The sequence below is a fragment of the Natrix helvetica genome (genome assembly GCF_964273705.1).
Source record: "Natrix helvetica genome assembly, chromosome: Z".
Taxonomy (NCBI): domain Eukaryota; kingdom Metazoa; phylum Chordata; class Lepidosauria; order Squamata; family Natricidae; genus Natrix; species Natrix helvetica.
In genome coordinates, this window is record NC_138554.1 from 120,713,108 (window position 1) to 120,732,715 (window position 19,608).

The 19,608-nt window shown below is 38.8% G+C and overlaps 1 protein-coding gene across 4 annotated transcripts in view; it reads right to left on the reverse strand.

Moving 5' to 3' along the window:
• Positions 1–15,880: 15,880 nt before the first annotated feature.
• MAP3K8 (mitogen-activated protein kinase kinase kinase 8) overlaps positions 15,881–19,608 on the reverse strand; it is a 30,347-nt gene continuing 26,619 nt past the window's right edge. For all 4 annotated transcript variants that reach the window (XM_081933563.1, XM_081933562.1, XM_081933561.1 and 1 more), the window contains one exon: positions 15,881–17,808. In XM_081933563.1, coding sequence (XP_081789689.1) covers positions 17,678–17,808 — 131 coding nt within the window. In that variant the 3' untranslated portion in view covers positions 15,881–17,677. The remainder of the gene's footprint in view (positions 17,809–19,608) is intronic.

Consider the following 19,608-nt stretch of genomic DNA (forward strand, 5'->3'; position numbering starts at 1 on the left):
TGTGCCTTAAAGTGACTTCTACTGTACTGCCATAAAATGGTTTCTACTGTACAGCTTAGTGGAGTTGCCATAGTAATGACTTCATAGTACTCCACAAGGGGACTCCCTCTGGTAAGGGGGAAAATCCAACCTTAGAACCTTACGTTTGGTCTGGACATTTACCACCTATAAATAAATACCTGGGCAACGTCAGGTTATTGGTTAGTTAATAAATAAAAATGTTACATAGTTTGATAATAAAATATATTTGCAAGGAGAAAACACTGCCCACAAACCCCAAATCCTCAACATTCCACCCCTAAGCTACAGTGTTCTCCACTACAATATTCAGAGGATAATTTTTAACCTCAAACAGAACTGGGTTTATTTGGACTAATTCTCACCCACACCCACCCATATATATGCGCCAGGTTGCCCGAACTACTTTCAGAATGATTAGATATCTCTTTCACCATCCACAATTGAAATAATGGGCTAAGTGTGACTCAAAAAACAGAGATTTCTATAAGCCTCTTGTTTCAATGCCTATTTCGTTTCTCATTTTTTAAATCATGCATTTGAGTTTAATATTATAAAACACAGAGATTCTGAAAATATATATATACTGTATAATGCACAACTGGATATGTGCATAATAATCTGAAGTGTACATCATTACCTTTAAAGCTCTACATAGCTTAGAGCTGGGATACTTACAGGACATACATTTCCCCCCCGGTTTCTACCCATCCTATGAGATCTGGCAGGAAAGGCACATTCAAATGCACCTTTGGCTAAAAAGTGTTGGCTGATGGGACTTCAAAAAAGAGTTTTTGTCTGATCTGGTCCTCTGGAGCATCTTCACCCCTGAGATTATATGCTCCCTCCAATTGGCTTCCAGAAGGTTTTGAACATTTCTGGGATTGCTGCCTGGCATTTCCTGGCCATGTTAAAGGCATGGTATGATTCTCTGGCTGCTTTGTGTTTTTAAACTCAATTTTAGTAGAAGGGGGGGGGTGAGTGATTTTAAAGTTGTGCACGAGAGTCTTTAAAGTCTGACGAGAGTCAGATATATGAGATGGCTATAAAAACCAGAAAGATCAGATATAGATAGGTGATAGGTGATAGTCAGATATAGGATAAATGGTAGATATATGATAAGAGAGAGTGGGAATAGAGGGAGGGGGAGAGAGAGTATATCGTAAATTTGGACAGAGAAATAATAAACAGTAGACTTAAGAAATGTAGAAAAATTCTGGCTAGACCTTTCTTTTTTAAAAAAAAAATTTATTGTTTTAATTAGACGGATAACACACACACAAAACACTCTTCAATACGTCTTCCAGCTAGCATGTCGATTGGTTACATTTGAATTCCGTGCATTACTACAATCATTCTTTATACTTCATTCAAATTAAGTTGTGCATTTTAAATCAAAGAATATACCAACATTCTCCTTTAACTACATTTGTTTGAAAGTACTTTTATCCAAAATCATTCGTATTTATATTATTCAATGAATAAACATTTTAACACCGACAACAATCTATAAGAGCTACCACATTCTGTTTATTTATCGCCTAGGATTCCTATTTCTTTCCTCCATCCACCTATACCATTTATCCCATATCTGATAGAATTCTGATTCTTCTTTTCCCTGGATTTCTTTAGTTAGTTTGTCCATTTCGGCACAGTCCATCACCTTTCTTATTATTTCCTCTTCACTTGGAATTAGCTTGTTTTTCCATTTCTGGGCATAGGCAATCCTTGCCGCCGTTATTATATGCAATATTAAGTACTGGGTTTCTTTTTTGTATTTTGTAGGCAGTAATCCTAATAAGAAAATTTCTGGTTTCCAATCTATTTTAACTCCCGTTATTGCCTCCAGCCACTTTTGGATCTTTTTCCAAAACTTTTTCTGGCTAGGCCTTTCTATAGAGACAAAAGTCTTCTTAAAGTGAGTTGCTTCTGTTATTCAGTGTACCTTGATTTCCTGATGATGCTATACATCAGTGATGGCTAATCTTTTCGGTGCTGAGTGCCAAAAGCGCACACAGACACCCATAATGCAATGCGTGCATGACCCCTCTGCATGTCCCACCCCTCCATGCATGCATGTGTGAACCCACACACACACATGTGCGTGCCATAGGTTTGCTATCATGGCTATATATGTATCAATCAAGGCTGTTTGGGTAGATGGCACATACCACTTGTTTACCAGCCTCTGCCCAACAATTTCTTCCTCATGTTAGCTGCAACAAAGAGGTAGAGATCTCTGCATATGACCAAAAGAACAAGGATGTTTATTGAGATGTTAGAAACTCTGTGAATGACTGGGTCTGTCGTTGGGAAGAAGCTTACATTCACAATAGCTCCCCAAGCAATCAAGGGTAGCATATACTTGAGTTATATTCCTCCATCTCTCTCTCTCTGTCTCTCTCTCTTTCTCTCTCTCTCTCTCACACACACTTTCTATCTGTCTCTGTGTCTCTCTTTCTCTGTGTGTGTGTCTCTCTCTCTTGCTCTCTCTGTCTCTCTCTTTGTTTCTCTGTCTCTGTCTCTCTCTGTGTGTGTGTGTCTCTCAGTCTCTCTCTGTGTGTGTCTCTCTCTCTGTCTCTCTGTCTCTCTCTCTCTGTCTCTCTCTTGGTCTCTCTCTGTCTCTGTCTCTCTATCTCTCTCTGTCTCTCTTTCTCTTAGTCTCTCTCTCTCTCTCGCTCTGTCTCTGTGTCACTCTCTCTCTTGCTCTCTCTCTCTTGGTCTCTCTCCCTCTGTCTCTCTCTGTAACTCTCTCTTGTTCTCTCTCTCTGTGTGTCTCTCTCTTGCTCTCTCTCTCTCTCTCTGTCTCTGTCTCTCTCTGTGTCTCTTTCTCTCTTGGTCTCTCTCTCTCTTGGTCTCTCTCTGTCTCTGTGTGACTCTCTCTCTGTCTCTCTCTGTCTCTCTCTTGCTCTCTCTGTCTCTGTCTCTCTCTCTTGGTCTTCCTTGGTCTCTCTCTCTGTCTCTCTCTGTAACTCTCTCTTGTTCTCTCTCTGTCTCTCTCTCTTGCTCGCTCTCTCTTTGCCGCTCTCTCTGTCTCTGTCTCTCTGTCTCTCTCTTTCTCTTGGTCTCTCTCTCTCTCTCTCTCTCTCTCTCTCTCTCTCTCTCTCTCTCTCTCTCTCTCTCTCTCTCTCTTTCCCCTCCCTCCCCCCATCCATATCACACGCATTCTATCTCTCTATCTCTAACACATTCTATCTGTCAAAGGGACAAACAAGAGGCAGGAAGTGGGAGGGAAGTAATAACTCTGCAGCCGCCTGTTTGGTGGCTGGGTGGAATAAAAGATGCTCACTGCTGAGTGATCCCATCATTATGGATCATGTGCTGCTGACACGTGAACTTGGCTGAATTGACTAAGGGATACTCACTGGGTGAGCCATCCTTTGCAAACAAAGCTACTGAAAGACAGTGCGTAAAAGAGATTTTTGCAAGCTGCAAACAATTTATTTCACAAGGAGAATTTTTTCAAGACTGTCATGGACACAATTCAGCACATTAATCTATTCATGGATTATGAGGCCACAGGAGAATCAAAATGTTACTTCTTTTTTATAACTCCAGTACTCTTAAATTAATCTAGCTAAGGAATCGTGTAGGATGCAAAGTAGGATGCTAAAGCATTTTGCTTTGGGTCCCTTGTGAATCCAATAGTATTCCAGATTAGCATACTACTTATCATGTTTCCTAAATCTAATGCAGCCCAGTTGTTTGGACTCTGCTATAATTATAATTCCAAATTATCTAGATCAGGGGTGTCAAACTTGTGGCCCATGGGCTGGATACGTCACATGCTGGCCACGCCCACTTCCATTTTAGTGAAAGGGGGGAATCACGATTTGTCATGTGATGACAATGTGACGACGTAAGTTTGAACCCCTGATCTAGACAGTGCTAATTGAAAGACTGACCCGTGTGATGTTCTGTTCTGAAACATGCTTTAGTATTTTCAAGTGCAGCAACTCATCTTAACACCCACATTGTGACAGTAGTTATCTTGAATTTTACATCTTTTTGGAAATGTTGTCTCCTGAAAGATCAGATTCAAAAAAAAAAAAAGGCAGGTCATAATGTTTTGCTAGATGTCTTTCTACACTTTCAGGAAACAATTGCTTTTTCTTAATCTACAGCTCCTTTGCTAAACAAAACTAGCATTCCCTGTGCTTGGTTCCCATTACTGCCCCATTATGGGAATAAATTGTGGTGTCTATTGTAAGAGGAAAGAAAATCAGTATTAAGCATGTATGCAGAATCTATTGTCAGAGGTCCAAGTAAGACACCCCACACACACACAATGAAGAAGACTCCAAGGCTTGAGCTTCCTCAAAGTTCCATTTTATTAGAGATGTCACATTGGCACATCTGGGGAAACCCTAATCTGAAAGCTTCCAGGTTTTCCCCACCCAAGTGAAAGTCCCTGCCCATCACATGGTCCCATCACATGGTCCAATCAAGCACTGTCCAAAACTAGAGATGCCTCCCAGTTACACCATTGCAGCTGCAGGGAAAGGAATGTTATTTTGACTATATATCTCCAATACTCCATATAATTCCCCCCTCCCATTTTCCCAGAGTAGAAAATGTGGCATGCCTGAAGACCCAATGTAAAAGATGGCTTCCAGGCCTGACATCTATTAGATCAAGCTTCATCTACTGTGGTACAGGTTATTCACTTACGACCATTTGTTTAGCAACTGTTACAATAATAACAGTACTGAAAAAAGAGACTTACAACTGGTTCTCACTCTTATGACCATTACAACTTCACCACGGTCATGTTATTATGATTTGGGCACTTGCAGCCATCCCATATTTACAAATGGTTGTAGAATCACATGGTTGCCATCTGCGATCTTCCCCGCCACCTTCCAAACAATGAAATCAGTGGGGAAGCTGGAAGGAAGTTGCATATCATGGTCATGTGATGTCTCAATTATCACAGATGGTTCATTTAATGACTGTGACAAAAAAAGGTTGTAAAATCAGGCGTGGTCGCGTGATGCCTCACTTAATGACCACATCATTTAATGATGAATTTTCGGTCCCTATTGTGTCTGTAAATGAAGACTATCTGGATAGCGACATTTGATTAGCTAAATGTTGTATACTGTATTTTTCAGAGTATAAGACGCACTCCCCAGCCCCAAAAAGTGGTTGAAAATTGTGGTGCGTCTTATATACCAAATGTTGCCGAAGCCCCTCCCACCTGCCAGCCCCCACCCTTGGGTCATTTTTGGCCTCCTTGCATCACGTTTTCAGCCTGTCCACGCTCCATGTTTCAGGCTGCAGGGATCCCCACAGGACATCACCGCTGATTACCGCTTCCACACGTTGCATTTTCGGCCTCTGCAGGTCACGTGGCGGTGGAGTGGCAGTGACGATTCCTGCTGCTTGGAATACACCTAGACTTGGGAAATATTTTTAAATAATAGCAACTATTCAAATATTCAAATGTCCAATAGAATAAATATTTTGAGCTGTTCTTTTAAAAGCATATGTATTCTATAGTTTCTTAAAACTTGATAAGATGCTTGATAATTAGATACCGGCATAAAATAGGTTTTCCTTTCAGTACTAGACTGAAGTATTTTGAACATGTGGATATTTTTCACTCTATAATTATTTTCCTTTTTAAAAAAAAATCTGTCAAGCTGTATGGCTTGTTAGCTTACCTATAGGTTAATATTTTGTATTAATTCAGTCTGGAAAAAATTACCCTGAAAAATAAATTATGAATTACCACTCTCCTGAAATCCTTAGAAGAAAATAAGGAAGATTTTCCAGGATGACATTTTTTGAGTGAGCAGCACAAATATGAAATATACAAAGATGAAGCCTGAGAAAGAGTTGTGATAGGGACATTAATGTATGCTTTTTTAAGTCTTTAAAAAGATCACAATAAGAGCATTGAATAGAGCCAAATAATCTCTAAAAACTAATTAATGTATTCAGACATCTTACATTAGGTCTGTGATTCTGACAAACAAAGTATGGAAGACCGCAGGTAATTTACCTTAATTTACCTTCCTCCAAAATAGATTAATGGTGGGTCATATAATGATAAGAAGAATTCTGCCCAGAATTCACTGTTTCATTTGCTGAGTAATAAGACTGGCTTGACCACATTTGAACTCTGAATCCAGAACAAAGAAAAATCAAAAGCACCCCAAGCCATTCATCTGATCCTTGAAAACATGCACAAATGTAGACAAAAGATATACAACTTTTGTCTAGCTTACACAAACATTCTCTCAGCTTCTTCAATTTATTTAGATTCATCTTCTGCTTGATTACCCACAGTTGTTCTGTGAATAGCTGCTTCTGATCTTTACAACAGCTAATTAAACCATTGGTTTATTATGACAGATTACAAAGATTACTCTGTTGATGTTGCAAGTTTGCTTGCTTGGTTACTTGCAGATCATTCTAAAGCTTCCAATACATCTTTTGCTAGAGATTGTTCAGATGCATAATGCCTAAGGATGTTAAAATGCTAAAGCTACCTTTGGATTGAATTTAGTACCTTTCTCTTTTACTTCCACTTGTATACATAGCTTTATTTTCAATACTTTTTCCTAAGTTGTTAAAACATTTCCAAATTTGTCATAACCCCGATGTACTTTTTTTACCATGAGTTATCATAACATAAAGCATTGCCCTTTAGATAATTCCTAACATAGGAAGCCAGCAGCGCTTCTGTTTTTTGTTTTTTGATGTAGTAAGTAGAAAGGCTGGTTAGGCAGCTGCCTTTCATATACATTTGCTACCGCTGTGCTATGTCACTAACAGAAACTGTGCTACTTTACTGTTGCATGTGCTGTGAACTGACCAATCTTATGAGGAACCAATTTTCAAATGCAAGCTATGAGTCAGGTCCGAAACATGAACATCAAGTAAGATAGGTGCAAACTAATTTTAGGATAAACCAGATCTTATCTCATGAGAAGGCTGAGAGAGAAAAATCTCCCCTGGGTGGACAAAAACAATTGATTGCACCACCAAAGGATTATAAACATTGATTGGACCAGAAGTGAACTAAGAATACATGCAGACAATTACTTCTGTATGAAAGCTATCTAATTTTAGATCTTAAATTTAATGATTCTACAATCCCATTTCTTGTTTGGGAGAGCACTGCTGTGTGTGTAATTCCCCCCCCCCCCAATTTGGTTATGTGCCTTTGGGTTAATGTTGAGTATTAGAGGCCACACCAATAAACTTCTCCAGGATAATCCGTTCCAACCTGGCCCTTCTAATCATAGCTACAATGGTGCACCCATTGTAGCTATAATTGAGCCCATCTACATTGACAATGATTGTCCTGTTCTTTTCTTGTCATTTTAGATTATCTCAAAATGAACAACTATGGGCCCATGCATAAAGTCACTAAAGGTTTTATTAAAATGGGGGAAAATGTACAGAAAACAGTACATGGAGATGGTATAATAAATAACCATGAACAGCAACACAGCATAAGAGTGACAATAATCAAGAAACATTGAAAATAGTAACCTTGTCAAAGCACCAAAATGGCTGTTCAAAATGCATGGTGGATAGGTAAGGGGGTCACCTGGTACCAAGAGTTGTGCAGTGTCTCTTATGTCAATTGTACAACATGCAACAATACTCCTTTTCTTTTCAGCATGTGATTTTCATCATACTTTATTTTGTCTGGCAAAGAAAAAAAAATTGATGAATTAAGCAACCCAAATGAAGTTTCCAGAAAAGTGCAGCACATGCAATCAAGAAACGTGTGGCCCTTTACATCTAAATAATTCTGTCCCCAAATTGTAATGTGTTTGTTTGGTCATTTCTACAGCTTTTGGGTTGTATAAATGGGAACGTGCTTGGATTTCCTTCCATTGTCTTTGCTACACACATTAGAAGAAGAAGGAAAAGCTATTGTGAAAAGCAATGTGCATGTGAATATTCTGAGCATGACTGTGGCAGCAAACATAATGATATTAGCTCTGTTTACTATCATCCCCATAATTTGCCACCCCGGGGAATTGGGGGCTGAGCTATGAGTTCCTGAAATCCTTCATTAGGCCCACTTGTTGAATCAGCTTCCAATAAACCATGTTGTGAAGATATGGTGCATCATTCTTGGCTATGGTAATGAGACTCCAGTATCCTCAACTCATAAGTAATTGGATTGTGATTATTTTATAAAAGAGCAGTCCTCTGCAGAAGAAATATCTCCCTGTCCCAGAGGATATATTGTATTTCCCTTGATAAGGATCAAAAAAGCAAAATATCTTTTGTACAGGTATACAGGTTCCTTTGTTAAGCTCAATTCATCAAGGTAGCAACAGCTTAAGAAACACATTTAATTAGTCTAGTGTAGAATGATGATAGTCTGTGTCTTGTCCCAGGTAGGCAGAGTTTGCTCCACTATTTCCAAATTCTCATTTCATCTCATCTTTTGATTCATGATTTGGAAAGATGGAAAACAAACTGTGACCTGGGTGAGCACTAAAGTAACTACAGGTCAACATGTGCAGGTGCCACTCAAAATTCACTGGCCAATAACATTGCCACACTTCCTTTACTTACACAGCTGGCCATGCTGCTCTGAAGCTGAAGGCTGTTTGTACAAGTGTCTCCTGGGTGATACAAAAACAACAACTACGCAAGCTCAAGAGTCATGTTCTGGAATAACCACAAGGAAAAGCCTTTCAGATTGTTGCATTTTAAGGATTTGGTTGGAGAATCCTGTCCGCCAGTCAAATGAATTTGTAAAGGAGAATCAATGTATAGTCTGAACGAGGGAAAATCTATGAGAATAAAGGTAGTCCTTGAGTTACAACTGTAACTGAGCTTGCCTGTTATGGTCATAAGTTGTGACTGTCATAAAGTGGGTCATCACATGTTGGAACCCAATTTTACAATCTTTTTTGTGATAGTTGTTAAGAGAATGTGACACTCATAAGCAAATGTGGCAATTGTTAAGAAAACTCATTGGGTGAGGATTTTTGGAAGCCAAGAGAAAATACAGGTTTCCAGAGGAAAAATGTCATAAATCCCAGTCACATGAACAGCAGAGTGCTTCAAATGGCTGTAAATGTTGGCTGGTTGCCAAGTGCCCAAAATGTTGTCATGTAATGGGAGTGGGGAGCTGGTAGGGGCACAGATATCATAACTTCAAAACTGAGTTGTAAGTGGCTTTTGGGAAGCCCATTGTAACTTTGAATGGTTGCTAAAAGTGACCAGTCGTAAGTCAAGAACTACCTGTAAGATTTTAAAAATAGGGAAAGAAATAAACAGAACAACAATCATAAAATAAGCAGTTAGAATCTGGTAGCCAGATTGCATTCGGTCTTCTTAGATGTCCACAATTTTTAAACTTTCCACCTTGCATTCTTTACACGAATTTCCAATACACACTGATGATATCAGAGGTAGGAACGCATGTCCCCTTGTTTTCTTTTATTCCCAAAATGATATTGGTGAAAAGAGAAATGGGACACAACATGGCAAGGAACACTTGGGTTTTTTCCTTAACCTATGAGGTCTCACATGGAAGGAAGGAATGGAGTCTCAGCAGAAAACAGTATGATCAACTCCTGGGACTGTTGTTTACTGCTTGTTTATCTGAGTTGGTAGCTCCTTCATTGTAGTATTATTTACTGCTTTAGTTTTGATCTAGTATTAATCTTGGTGTTAATCTCTACTTATGTGGGTGTAAATTGCTGGTGAGAACAGAGGCTGGTTCTCTGTTTGTATGCTAGTGGCTTGTTGATTGGACTACCTTTTATTTCCTTTTTAACTTTTTGATTGTCTCTTTTCAATGGTTTGTAGATGTTGCTTATCTCTATGTGCCTATTTGATTTCTTTGAATACCAGGCTTCCAGGAAATTTGTAGTGTTTTTTGGACTTAGCTTGCTCTAGGATGCTCATAGTTTCCCAGCTGATTTTATATTGAGGTTAAAGTCCAACTCATCATGGCCAACTCATCATTAACAACTCACCTCTGGAGTTGTCCCATGGCCAACTTGCCACAGGACAACTTGTACGGGACAAGAGTTACACTAATATCGAAGAAATAGTGGAATATAATTATTACAGAAAGGATGCTAAAGGAGGGGGGGAAATGAAATGTGAATGATAAAAATTAAAATATTTTTAAAATTATTTTAAATAATTAAATTGAATTGTTGAATTATCCCACAGCGAGTTATCCCGTGGCGCCAAGGCCATGTTGAGTTGTCCCATGGCGAGTTGGACTAGGTGAGTTGCCCACAATGAATTGGCCACACCGAGTTGTCCATGGTGAGTTGGCTGAAGCGAATTGCCCCATTCTGCACTTCAACAAATTCTGCCCTCTAAACTAGAGCACTGCTGATTTGAAGTTAGGCTAAATTTTTTGAAAGTTGTATAGAAAAGTATACACATGACGCTCAAGTTTGTTTTATTATCCAGGGAGGTCTATTGTAGTTAAAACAATCAAATACTCTGCACTTTAAATGTTAACTAAGTAACTTGTCACATGTTTTCATAGACTGCAGCTCATTTCACCAATATCTAGTCATCCAATTAGAGATATACACTTGTCTCTCAGGATAGTTCATGGATCTGTTGATGTAGTTAACAATGTTTGTTAATCTTGATCGTGCCACAGATTCTTAGCTCTTTGTATGTGGGAGGAAATTAACAAGCCATTCTTGGAATATCCTACACATAGAGAGTAGGCCAAACATACAGGATAGCAAGAGAGTAGGCTTACCATCTTACCCACCCACCCACATATCTCTCTGTCTCTGTCTCTCTCTTTCTCTCTCTCTCCCCTATCCATCCATCCATCCATCCATCCATCCATCCATCCATCCATCCACCTATCATCTATCTATCTATCATCTATCTATCTATCATCTATCTATCTATCATCTATCTATCTATCTATCTATCTATCTATCTATCTATCTATCTATCTATCTATCATCTCAATTCACCCACCCACCTTGTCTCTCTCTCATGTGTGTGTGTGTGTGTGTATGCGTATACATACATCCATGCATACATACCTACATACATACATACATGCATACATGCATGCAACCATCCATCCATGCATGCAACCATCCATCCATCCATCCATCCATCCATCCATCCATCTATCTATCTATCTATCTATCTGCCCTTTGGATGAGGAGTACCAGTTGCAGAAGGTGACTCGGCCTTTACTGTTATATTATCACATTTAAGAGGGATTCCAAGTGTGGAAGAAATCGCGGAGAGATGTTGAGAGCTAGCTAAATATTTTAAAGCAGCTTTTCCTTGTCTTGGAATTTCAACCAATTGAGAATATTCTGAGTTATATATATATATCTTGACTCATTAGAGGAGTATCCCATGCTAGAAGAGGCTTCAGGCCTCTCATTTGCCTCTGCCCTTGCTTATTTATGTATAACAAATCAAATATTTAAAAAGTACAGCCAATTCATATCACATGGCCATCCTAGCCAATGTACCACCAGTTGGAAAAGTGTAACATAGAGTAGTTCATAAAAATGCACTCTTCAGTACGGTTGCTTGATTTGGTAATGTTTCATCCATATTTAGCCTTGATTTTATCATGGCCTAACCCATATTTACTTAAGAAAGGGCAAAAATAATATCTTAGGTGCTTGATTGATTGACTGATTGATTGATCAATCAATCGATCAATCGATCAATCGATCAATCGATCTACCCAGTACTTTTTATTCTGTTTTGCACTTTTGACAAACCAGAAGTCTTTCCTGGGTGTCTTCTGGATCAGGTCAAAGGCCCACCTAATAAGACATCAAATAACAGATAATTTAATATATTAAGAAAGCTTACAAGAGAATGATAATTGTCTTCTACTGATGCTCTTCAGTAGCTTGATTTTATATTCAGGCAGTCCCATGCCACTATCGAAATTCATAACTACTGATAGCCTCTAGTTCTTTTTTAAGTCCATTAAATTGGTGACATCAAGTTTGATGGCAGTAAAATATATAATTTAACTATGCATGCAAGGCATTGATGCTCTCTTTCCTTTGATGATAGGTATTGTATTTCCATTTAAATGAGAGTAATTATTCCTAAATTTCTATTTGTATGCAGCCAAACTGTATATTTATAATGGGGGCATAATTGCTCCTCCATCTTATTCCAGCTGTCCTTTGCCACAAAAATGCTGGATTTCAATTTGAAGAAGGAACATGATCATTGTAGGAATTCATACCAGAACCACATCACATCACTCTAAATTGTGACCTGGGTGCCATGTTTCTTTCAGGATAAGAGTGATGGGTTCAAACACATTTTTTAGAAAATTTGAATGAAAAATATAATATGGCAACAAACAACTCTTTAATGTCCAAGTAGCATGGCCAACCTATGCCATATGTAAATGGCCTTATTTCAGTTACAGTCACTACTCTTGTGATTATTACAAAATCATTATTTGTTTTGTTCTATTGGTGAAGGGTGCTTATTTTTTTGATATGGTAATAGTCTACTTCCTGTTAATGTTAGTCTTCTTCAGATATTGTAATCTTGTTTCATGTGTGATCCTTGTAACCAGTTAGATTATGGTTGTATGACCATTTACAGCCTCTGACACTAGAAGCTATAAGTAATTGCTAGTTCAATTAGCCACACGTAATGGATAGCCAGAGGGTCTAAGGCTATATTTTTATCTCCCTCCCACAACTCTTTTAATTATATTTCCCCAAAAGTGATAGTAAGGTTTCTTACTATCAATTTCACATGGGAAAGGTATGAAGCGTAACCTCCAATTTTAATTTGTATGTAAGTTACTGTATTTTTCGGAGTATAAGGTACACCTTTTTCCCACAAAAAAGAGGGAGAAAAACTGGCTGCTCTTATACACTCAATACAGTATTTTTGGCCTACCAAAACCCCTCCCTCTTTGCATAAATGGCCATGCAGAGGATTTGGGAGGCTTGCAAAGTGCTTCTCAGGGCTGGGAAGGGGAAAAAAGAGCAAAAAACCCCGGACCATTTTGCCCCCCCCCAGCCCCCAGGGGCACTCTACAAGCCTCCCAAAATCTCTGCATGCCCATTTTTTTTACAGAAAAATGAGACATGCAGAGGGTTTGGGAGTCCTGTAGAGTGCAAAAACCCTTTTTTAAAAAAATTATCTCTTCAAAATCATGGTGCGTCTCATACTCCAGTGCTTCTTATAGTCAGAAAAATACATTATCTCAAGAAATAATAAATGGGATTTTCAAGTGCTGCTATGAATTTAGAGTACAGGTAGTCCTCGACGTATAACCAGAAACTCAAATTTTCTGTTACAAAGTGAGACAGCTGTTAAGTGAATTTTGCCACATTTTACGACCTTTCTTGCCACAGTTAAATGCAGTTGTTAAGTTAGTTTCATAATTGTTCAGTGAATCTGTCTTCCTCATTGACTTTGATTGTCAGAAGGTTGCAAAAGGTGATCATATGACCCAGGGACACTGCAACTATCATAAGTATGAGTCAGTTGCAAAGTGTCTGAGTGTTGACCGCATTGCCATTGGGATGCTGCAACTCTTTTAATGAGAAAAATAGTCATAAGACATTTTTTCAGTGACATTGTAACTTCAAACAGTCACTAAACAAGCTGTTGTAAGCTGAGGACTACCTGTATTAGCAGCTGTAGCAACAATGAAATATTAGGCATTACCAATTTATTTTTATTATAGAATTTTATTTTTCAGGTAGCTGAAGCCATGTGTTATAGAGGTCAAGAATTCAGTGTGTATGATAACTATGCGTTTCTCTCAAGTCATTTTGTCTTTGACACTCACATGGTTTTTCACTCCTAAGCGGTTTATTGTGGTATCTGCATGTGAGAAGTGACTACCATCTCCCATATGTTGCAGTCATTCATTTCTTCCACCATTTGATCCATTTAGATGATTTGCCCCCACAAAATACTTTATGGATCCATCTAGTTTCCAGAAATTGTTTTGAGATTTGTCTGACAATCTTGTAGATGATTCAGTTGAGAGTCTTGTCATTGCTGGCATGAAGCATCATCCAGTTCCTTGTTGAAATTAGTCCCAAGTAATGTTTCTCTTTCAGCCGATTCCAGATGGTTCCTTGATTTTCTAAAGACCTTCACAAAATAAAGCTATAGAAGCAAATGCAGGTTGAAAGTAACTAAGACTGAATCTGACATAACATCTGCATGTCCAAATTCAGGCGTACTCTACAATGATAAGGGTAGCAAAGACGCTTTCAGTATTTCTTCCACCTTATTGTGCCCAGTTCACTTTTGAATTGGGGTTTATTTGTTTATACATAAAATTTATTTGCTGCCCATCTTGTATCTTGCTCTGGATGTTTTATAATATAAAACACATTGAAAAATATTAAAATCATCCTTTATAGAAATACAATAAATAATGACATTAACAGATAAAATCAAAGAAGGGATCTGGACACATAGGAGGTGGGGAGGTGGGATTAGATTTAATCTATCAACCACATCCAGTATGAAGCTTCCCCACTGAATCCAGGGAGGGAGCCAATCTCATCTCAGGGCAGTAGTGGGTTCCTACCAGTTTGGACCGGTTCAGCTGAACCAGTAGTAGCTTGGAGGCCTGGTCGTTGGAACCGGCATTGACCCAGGCCTGCCACGCCCCTGGTTTTTTTGCTTCTGTGCATGCGCAGAACAATTTTAGTTGTACTGCGCATGCAAATGTGAAGTGCCCCTGAGCGAACCAGCAGTAGTCTCTGCCAGAACCCATCGTTGCCTCAGGGGTAAGTTGCCAGAGGGCAGGAACTGTAGCAGAGAAGTCTCTTTTCCTGGGTCCCGCCAGTCAGAATTCCTTGGCTAAGAATCTGCAGTATAACCCCTCTGCCAGAATGGATGGGGCAGGCCAGTCTCATCAGGATGAGATGGTTCCTCAAGAGTTATTCTATTGATCTGACCACTGTGACCACTTTGGCTGGCAAAGTTACTCTGATCTGAACTTCACTTGAATGGAGTCCTGTAGAGTGACTCTCTTGCCAATTTATCTAGACTACCTTTTGACCTGTTACTTCCAAAGAAGTGGGTATGACGTGCTAGATTGTCTTTGATCTTGTATCCTAGTCCTTAACTTTAGATATTTGTTTGTGTGTATGTGTGTGGAATGAAACAATTCACCATGGTCAATTTGCCTGTGGGACATTTTAATAATTCACAATTTAATAATTGATTTAAAATAATTAAAAATATTTTAATTTTTGTCATTCCCATTTCATTTTGTCCCTCCTTTGGCATCTTTTATTTAATGATTCTATTCCACCATTTCTTTGACGTTAGTGTAATTCTCCTGTAGTGAGTTGGCCATGCTGAGTTGGTTGTGCTGAGCAGTTGGCTATGACAAGTTATCCTAGACTTGTGTGTGTGTGTGTCCCTTAATTTCCTAGTGGAGGCTGTAGACAAAGGGTCTTTACTCAGTATCAGCTTGTGGTCTTACTTGAGGGGAGAACTGGACTAAAATGGCTCCCACCCTCATTACCACTAACTAGACTAATATTGTGGTGGGGAAAACAGAAGGCTACTCATTGGTGATGTTCATTGAAGCATTGTTTTTCAGTAGCAGTCCACTTCTCTCCAACATATTAACCTTCCTGAAGAACAGAGCTTTTTAAGACTTTTGTGGTCTGACACTATATTGTTTTATGTATTGCTTTAATATATTTGTGATATTTTTGTTTGATTACTGTGTTTTATTATTGTGAATGTCTAAGAATCATATAATTGTAGAGAGATGTAATAGAGATAGATAGATGGATGGATGGACAGATGGACGGATGGATGAATGGATGGACAGATGGACGGACGGATAGATGGACAAACGGACAGATGTAGAACCCACACTTCTTGTCACAAGAAGCTTTACTGTGACTCTCCAGAAAGCCCAGAAATTAAGTAGCAGCCCTTGACCTCTGAAAATCTGCCCTCCCAACAGCTTTGAAATAAACATGTTTAATAACAAAAGAGAAATGGAACAAAACAAACTGATAATTTCATATCACTTTCATCCAAAACAGTAAATATGTTTAACAGAATTTTTTTTTACAATAACAGATTCAGGAATTAGGATTTCAAGAAATTAATACAAACACATTTTGCATATAAAGACACTTCAATATAAAATCTAAACCGTGTTGTTGTTAAGCACTCTATAACATACATAGTATGCCTCTACTAAACTGTTTTATAAAAGTTAATATATTCATCCCATAGGATGTACAAAACTTTGTTCTTGAACCAGTTTTACTATCATTCAAAACATTTTTTTAAATGCACTCAAATCTTCAAAAACAAAAGGAGGTATTCTTTCCATAGGAATAAAAAATAACCATAACACCTAACTACATGTCTATTTTTAACACATAGTTCTTAAATTAATTAAGCTCACATTCACGAGTCATTTATACAAGGTGTCAACATTCAAATAGCCTATGATTACAGTTACAAAGTCTATGTGTAATTTACATTCACATGACAGAGTTTATCTCAAGATCTGGCATAGCTCCCATTCATGTCACAAAACTATTGTGTTGGAAAATATTTGGAGCCAGCAAGGGGAGCAAGCATTTTGACAATTCTCTGTCTAGCAGCTTGATAATTAAGAAGTTAAACAGGAGATGCAATTAAAGTCACAATAGGGGTTTCCTTCCCTCAAAACCAATGGATATACATGAATTAAATAATACATATTCATTAGGAAACTAGGTAAAGGTTCCCTCGCATATATGTGCTAGTCGTTCCCAACTCTAGGGTGTGTGCTCATCTCGATGTCAAAGCCGAAGAGCCAACGCTGTCCAAAGACGCCTCCGTGGTCATGTGGCTGGCTGAAGGAGCACAGAACGCTGTTAACCTTCCCACCAAAGGTGGTTCCTATTTTTCTACTTGCATTTTTATATGCTTTCGAACTGCTAGGTTGGCAGAATCTGGGATAAGTAATGGGAGCTCACTCCGTTATGCGCCGCTAGAGATTTGAACCACCAAACTGCCGATCTTTCTGATCAACAAGCTCAGCATGTTAGCCACCAAGCCACCGTATCCCTCTCATTAAGAAACTAGGTGACCCAGAATTCACTAATGTTTTCTTGGAAATGTTCTTAGCTTATGTACAGAATTCTTCAATTTGCCATACCCACAGTCTGAAAGAAAGGAGGTCATTGCCACAGCACTAAGAGTTAGGAAGAATGACCCCCCAAAAAAAAATCATGAAGGCCCAAAATATTTTAAAAGGAGATGCTTATCTCACTTGATAATCAAAACTAAGCAGAAACAAAACTAGTGGGGTAGCATAAATATGCTCTTTTGCTCCAATATTACTTCATTCATTAGTAAGAAGATAATGGGAAAATAGGGGTTGAACTACAGCTAACAAAAGGCAAGGTTTTTTTTCCCCAACGTAATCCAAGGAAAGGACTCATTGTCAGTGTAATTGTATTTTAAAAATCAGAGTTACCAGACCAAGGATGTGTGTGTGTGTGTGTGTGTGTGTGTGTGTGATTAAAAAGTAGCAATGGAACTCATCCAGTCCATTCATTAAACATCGTTAGAGTCCAAGGAATGCAAGCACAGCCAATTAAAAGCTCTCATGCTTTCTCTCTTTCTCTCTCCCACCCCTCTATATATCATTTGTCCTGTTCAGTTCCATGAGAGATTCCTAAATCTAGTCGTAATCTAGTGTTGTTGGTCCACGGACAATATTAAAGTAGCCAGCTAATGCTCCAAGGTCTATATATAATGAGCGTTGTCTCCTCAGCAAATCCGACTCCTCAGTAATTCCAAGACTTGAAGAATCTAACAAGGAAAAATTAAAGGAAAATATATATTATGCACTAGAAAAGTAGTTTCAGAACAATTAACTGGGCAGACTGGGTATTCTTCCATCTCTGGAGATGGATCAATTACTGTTGGAGGATCCATTAATTGGTTTTCTTCCACATTGCAAAGAGTTGGACCGGTGGCAAAATTCAAATTATTTTTACTACCAGTTCTGTGGGCGTGGCTTGGTGGGCATGGCAGTGGAAGGATACTACAAAATCTCCATTCCCACCCTACTCCAGGGGCAGGATCTTACAAAATCTCCATTCCCACCCCACTCTGGGACCAGCCAGAGATGGTATTTGCCAGTTCTCCAAATTTCTTAAAACTTCTGCTACCAGTTCTCCAGAACCTGCTGAATTTCACCCCTCAGTTGGACTAATTTTGTAGTCCCTTCCAACTTCCACAGTTCTGTGATTCTATGGTTTATGAATTCCCTTCCTTCCTCTATAAATAAGTATACAACTGTATTCATAATAATGGCTCTCAATTAAGATAACTTCAAAGGGGAAGATAAGGTTATCAACAGTTTTACTCTTCTTAGCTAAATATTGTCATCAATTAAATAGATGTTTGTTCCTTTAGCAAGCTTCAGAGTGTTCTTCATAAAATCCTCCTTGGAAAAACTAAATCTACAATGAACTTGAAAAATAGTTCATTTTGTAAAGCAATTAGGGATGAACACATGTCTAATAAAGTTTTATATCAAATATGAAAGAGAGCTTTATTTGTGCTGATGTAGATTTATCTTAGCTCTGTTAGAACAGGAATTGTTTGACAAATGAATGAGGAATGAAGGGAAATGAGGAATGAAGTCCACCACAATTAAATAAAAACCATATTGGCCTGATACTGGCTAGGAAAAAAGTAACCTGGTGAACTATGAAATTTGATTGCACTGTTTGAAGGCTGGGAATATAATTATTGATGAAAATAATGATGTTCTAGGAAAATGAAGAAGACAGATACAGCAAACCAACCACACTCAAGTTAGTCTTCTATTGTGATTTTCCCTCTTATAGCCTTTTTAAGATAATAATCTAATATTTCATATTCTGCAGAATATTATAAATAGTCCTCAGGTTATAATGACAATCCAAGTATTAGGACTGCAAGCATGTGACTGCAGGAGCATTGCAATGGCCAGGATTCTGAGCACATCATTCAGTCCTATGGCAAGTTTGAATGATTGCTGAATGTGTGATTGTAACCCAAGGACTACTTAGATTACATAATTTTGCAAGCTCCAAAATACTTGAGATTCATAGATGCCAATGTGAACCTACTGAAATGATTTTGCAGGAATTACACACTTCATCTAAAGCCTTTTTAGTTGAGAAGGATTCTCCCTGCTCTTAAATATTGGCTTTGCTGGCCCTCAGACTTGGGAAGTGGGTGGGCAGGGGTGTGACTCAGCCAGTTTGGACCGGTTCAGGCAAACTGGATGCTAATTTTACATCTGGTTCACTGAACCAGTAGTTGCAAGGACTGGCTGGCCTGCCCGCCCCTCACCTCACCTCCCAGGAGTCTCCATGCAGCCCATTTTGAATGCCAGGTAAGTGCAGGGCCCGCATGGAAGCTCTGGAAAGGCAAAAAAACAGGCCTCCCAGAATTTGCAGAAGTCTGGGAACAGGCCCATTTCTGGTCTCTGGCGCCCGGGGAAAGCAGTTTTTATCCTCCTGGAGACTCGAGGAATGCCTCCAGAGCCTGGGAAGGATGAAAAACAGGCCGCCTGGAAGTTCTGGAAGTCCGGAAACAGACCCGTTTCTGGCCTCC